At 40.5% G+C, this 5,046-nt stretch overlaps 1 protein-coding gene and 1 non-coding gene across 2 annotated transcripts; one reads left to right on the forward strand and one right to left on the reverse strand.

The window, feature by feature from the left end:
* The first annotated feature begins 282 nt into the window (after positions 1-282).
* Positions 283-379, forward strand: LOC119233155 (Z30 small nucleolar RNA). Its single transcript, XR_005122306.1, has one exon. It is a non-coding gene; the product is annotated as a Z30 small nucleolar RNA (small nucleolar RNA).
* A 1,036-nt stretch (positions 380-1,415) lies between these two features.
* Positions 1,416-5,046, reverse strand: PEX12 (peroxisomal biogenesis factor 12). Its single transcript, XM_037494111.2, has 3 exons — positions 4,540-5,046; positions 3,406-3,959; positions 1,416-2,659 (listed from the first exon to the last, which is right to left on the reverse strand). Exons 1-3 carry the CDS (start codon positions 4,663-4,665, stop codon positions 2,260-2,262), a joined length of 1,080 nt encoding a protein of 359 aa, XP_037350008.1. The 5' UTR covers positions 4,666-5,046; the 3' UTR covers positions 1,416-2,259.

Below are 5,046 nucleotides of genomic sequence, written 5' to 3' on the forward strand. Positions count from 1 at the left end.
TTAACAAAAACAAATGTTTTTTGAGCTATAAATGCTCCTCCAGTTTCCCCTGTGCTTCAAAAACAAAAAAAATGTCCCCCTAAAACTTGTGCCAAGTTTGCATTTTGCACAGCAGTGTTGCTTACACAAGCCATGGTGAAAGAGAAAATGTTTATTGAAAACCATGATGGAAACTTACTAAAAAGAAACGTTAATTTTTTTCATAGATAAACCATAGTTTTTTTGGATGGGGAAATGGATGTTGGGCTGCTCTTAGATAATACAAGGAGGTGAAATGCAATGATGCGATGATGAGTGAAGTATAGTCTGACCTGGTATTGCCATTGCTTCAGTGTTGGCTTTGACCAGGGTATGATCCCTTAATCTTCTCTCTGAGCTGATTCTGTTTGTGTTTTTCCACATTGGTATGTTCTAATTTAATGGATACTGGCTCTTATGTATGAGTGCTTTGTTGATATTCTTTTGAATTACTGATATTTTTATATTCTCCTTCTTAGGTTGAGGTGAAAAAACTGGTTTTGACCTCTTCGTGAAGACACCATCATTTCAATCCTGAATCTCACTCAATTCCCTTATTGACTTATTACAGTAAAAGTGTTTGTTTAATTGACTGTATTTGTTTTGGTAAGCCTTGAGATTTAATGAGAATTACTGCTAGTATCCATAGTACTCTTATGATACATAAATGTATTAATTTTAAAATCCATAGGCTAATCCATTTCAAAATTTAGTTTTATTACATTTGTGTTATCAGAGAATGTGCTTTGAATTACTAAAATGAGTTAAAATATTAGAAAACACCTATCTCAGCAGAAATACTTACAATATTTTCATACTTCGTCTTCTAGTAATGATTTTTTTTAACCCCATATGTTCTCACCAACCTGCCAATTCAATGGAATGAATTTTACCATGTAGGCAACTTAGGTGTTTCTGTTGTATTTCTAATACTAGGTATTTCACACAGGCTAAATTTTTGCTGATGGAATAGATGATTTTTTACCCCAAGTATTGGATTAACAAAAACCTCAAAAAAGTCAAGGGCCTCTCTGGTGGCGCAGTGGTTGAGTGCTGGGTTGCAAAGCTGCCGGCGGCCTCTGCAGTGCCGGTTTGATCCCTGGCTGCCAGACGAGAGTCCCACATGGCACGCAGACCTCTCCTGCCGCCCGCTGCTCCCCTCAGCAGTGTGGTGTTGCTGAACATTAACTTCATTAACTTCATCAAGTCTGCCTGTTCTGTTCCCCGCTCTGGCTCTGGTGAATTCTCTCACCCTCCCATGCTTCTGACTGTACCCAGTGCTTGTATAAATAAATAAATAAATCTTTAAAAAAAAAAAAAACACCTCAAAAAAGTCAAAAGGTAGCCTGAATGAAGAAAATGTGAACACCTCAAGTAATCTTTTAAGTTCATATATAAACATTACCACATGGAACAGTTCATTGCCAAAAACATTTATTCTTAAAATTTACTTAAGCGTTTCATAGAAACTTTAGTAGTAGTCGGAATAACTCATGCCAGTCTAGCAAACTTCAAAAGCAAGCAGATTGAGCTTATTAAAAGATTCTTTGCACATTCATAGTTAGATAGATATTTTACTTCATCTCTTCATTGCTTACTAGCTTTGCTTTCACACTGAAATCTTCATACTACTCTATAAACACTCAACCTCTATTTTTCTTCAGCCAGTTTCCCAAGAAAGCTATGCATAGTTCATAGAAGAATCTTTAAAGTTGATCACTTACAGCAAATGTTAGCTAACAAAATGGGTCATGGTATATGGGAGGAGCTGTTTTTCTGAGGTGTTGCTGAACATTAAACAGTAGATCCATGTTTCACATTATTTGCATACTGAGAAAAATCTTTACCTCATAGGCAGCTACTTTCTAAAGAAAAGGCCTAATTCCCCTTTACCTTCTACTTGTGAGGTCTAACTTGCGGTTTTTTTTTTTTCCTGAGAGCTTCTAAACCTCTTGTTCTTTTAAGGAAAGGAATAGGTAATATTTCTATACTGATTATCCTCCTTATCCACTTTCTCTACACTAATCCTTATGTCCCCAGTAATCCTGGGGTCTAAGGAGCAGGCCAAAAGGTGAGGATCATTAGGTATTTCCTTATAAAGAAATACATATGGCTGTTTCAAGGTCATATAATTACAAATCAAGGCTGAGAAGTTCTGAAATGATGCTATGTATCATGCTGAAAACCAGCCCTGTGGCCTCATACTGCAATAATTTTGTTGTGAGATACAATGCTAATCCTTCAGTTTTCAGGGGAGTACAGCTTAATTAGATGTTGTACTTCTGTTGGATAACCTGTGATGGGACAAGCTTGGTGACTCCTCACATAATTAAACACACAACGGTAACAAAACACATAGCCAGAGGTAGCAAGAACAGTATCATTCACCCGGGTTTTGCGACACAGCGGGCACACAGTCTTCAGTTTGGGTAACAGGGGAGAATCAGAATTGTAGTCTAGGTGTACAGGTGGTGGTGGAATAGGCAGGGCAGTCAATGATTTGATGGTTTCTTGATTTTCAGATGAGTACCACCACTCAAGGAACTGCAAGAAGAACACTCCCACAGAAAGGCCAGTAGAGAGGGATAAGGCAACACCCCCCAAGGCTTTCTTCAGAGCTGACTTTATCTTCTCACTAACACTTGGGAGAAATAAAACAAGGAGGCAAAAGGAGAAACTTTATTTAGAATGACTATAAACGCTATTCTTACACTTCATCAAAATCACTGATTCAGTTTGGGGACTGAATAGTTGCTAGATGATAATAAAGAGCTATTCTAAATGATTCTGACGTCAGTATTTTAGGCGTATAGGAGTTAGTTATACTGTTTTCAATGAGTAGGGTTTGTGTGTTTTGAGAAAGATTAGTGAAGCTTTGATTATATAGGCTTTCTCTGGGTGTAAGACAGTATATCACTTAAAAAATAAATATGTATTTTAACTTAGAGGAGAACACAAACTAATTAGAAGTGGTATCACACTAGTTAAAAATTAAGAGCAAAGTCTTTAGAATCGTATTGGTCTGCTTTGAATCTCAGCTCTATCACCTTCTAGTTGTGTGGCCCTGGCAAAGTGCTTAGCTCTTGGGGCTTAGTTTATTCAACAGTTAAATTAGGCTAATACAGTTATTTCACTGGGGTGTTTTGAAAATTAAGATAATGTACATTATATAAATTCCTAGCACAAAGCCTTGCATGTACACGTTCACAAAAACGTAGGCAGTTTTATGAGGAAGGTTACCAGGATGGCAATCCTTGTTTACAGATACAAAAATTTTTCTGATTTTATGAAATATTTCACAGTGGACTGAGGGAGGTAAATGTCAAAACTTAGGGTAATACTTTACAACTTATTTATAAAGATTTGGAGGAAACATTAAGGCCTTACCTCTTGGCTGGTTGCTGTGTCATGCTGGGTTCAGTTGATTTGTGGGCCAGAGCTTGTATATCTTGAACTGTAAGTCGACTTAGCTGAACTCCAGCCAGACTCAGCAGTGGTGAGTGGTGCTTGGCCTTTCCTAAGATATATCGAAGTTGTTGTACAAGAAACCAGCCTTCCCAGGCCATGTTAACAAATGGATAGGCTGCCAAGAAGGCTCTATAAAACTTTTTCCAGCGGGAAGAAGGGGGATGGATTGAGTATTCATCCTCTTCTCTCAGACTAGAAACCAGCTTCTCCAGCTTCACTTTCAGGTAGGGAAGAAGAACCAGAAATATAATTGACTTCCAAAACTGCTTCTTCGGGAGACCGGCACTGGCCAGTCTCTGAGGCCTGTGTGTGTCCCCCATTACAATCCGCTTCAAGCCATAAAAGTTTTCAGAAAACGAGGCACTGGTTTTAGACAGGTAATGCTGCTGTAGCAGAAGATCCAGGAGGGTAAAGATTTCATCAAACCATCTCCAAAAGAAGCCATAGTGGGCAGGATTTGATTCTGCAAGAACCTAAAACAAAAACAAATGGGTAAATGATACTCATTTCATTATACCACTGTTTTGTACTTACATCTTTTCCCCTTAAAATTCTACACTTTGGGGCCTCCCTGGTGGCACAGGGGGTTAAGCACCACACTATGAAGCAATCCTCGGCCTCTGCAGCACTAGTTTGATCCTGGGGCTGGCCAGGGAGAAACCCACATGGCGCAGCAGACCTCTCCTGTCTTAGCCACTGCTCCCCTCAGCAGTGTACTTCAGTCAATCTACCTGTTCTGTTCCCCGGCTCAGTCTCTGGTGAATCCTCTCACCCTCCCGCACCTCTGGCCTGTACCCCATCTCTTGTATGCATAAATAATCTTTAAAAAAAGGAAAAAAAATTCCCCTTTGGTCTGAAAAATCTCTTTTGGGATTTAACGACTCCGAAGTTCTAGCTATTCAGTACAGACCTCTACATATAACCAATACTCAACAGATGATGAATTATATGCTAATTGGTCATTTCAAAACCCAGACTACCAAACAAACTCAAGTTATTGGTTTGGCTTTTACCCAGGTAGCCCTAAAACCTTTGAGAAAATAAGTACCTTACCTTGACCACATGCTGAAGAGCAGGTCTCACTGCTGTCATTAAACCTTCCTGCGCTACCACCTCAAAGATGGATGGCTGGTCATCCAACACAGAAGCGGTTGTGAGGTGAGCCCCATGCTCAGCCATCGTTTCCTGTGTGCACTGGCCTTCACCTTGCCCACAAACTCTCTAGTGAGCATGAACTTTTTTTGGATATCAAATGGCTGCTCAGTCTTAAAGGTAATCTTTCTGCAAGACACCCGACACTTCACGGGAACTAGGAAAGCGGGACCTCTTCCGGACACAGAGGGGAGGGTCCCAGATGAAGGAAGTTCAGAAGGAAGTCAAGGCAGACGTGAGTGGAAGTGGTGCGTGGGGCGGGGGTGACTTGTCAAATGCTGCACCACACAGAAGGAGCGTGTCTATGGACGGCAGGTACGGGCAAAGGAGAGCCGTTCCCCGGAGCTGCAGTCCTGGAGTGTGGAAGTAGCGGCTCTCGCGACGGCTCCACCCAGCCGGCCAGCGGGG

The sequence above is a fragment of the Talpa occidentalis genome, unplaced genomic scaffold (genome assembly GCF_014898055.3).
Source record: "Talpa occidentalis isolate TD23 unplaced genomic scaffold, MPIMG_talOcc4v2.1 talOcc4.7, whole genome shotgun sequence".
Lineage (NCBI taxonomy): Eukaryota > Metazoa > Chordata > Mammalia > Eulipotyphla > Talpidae > Talpa > Talpa occidentalis.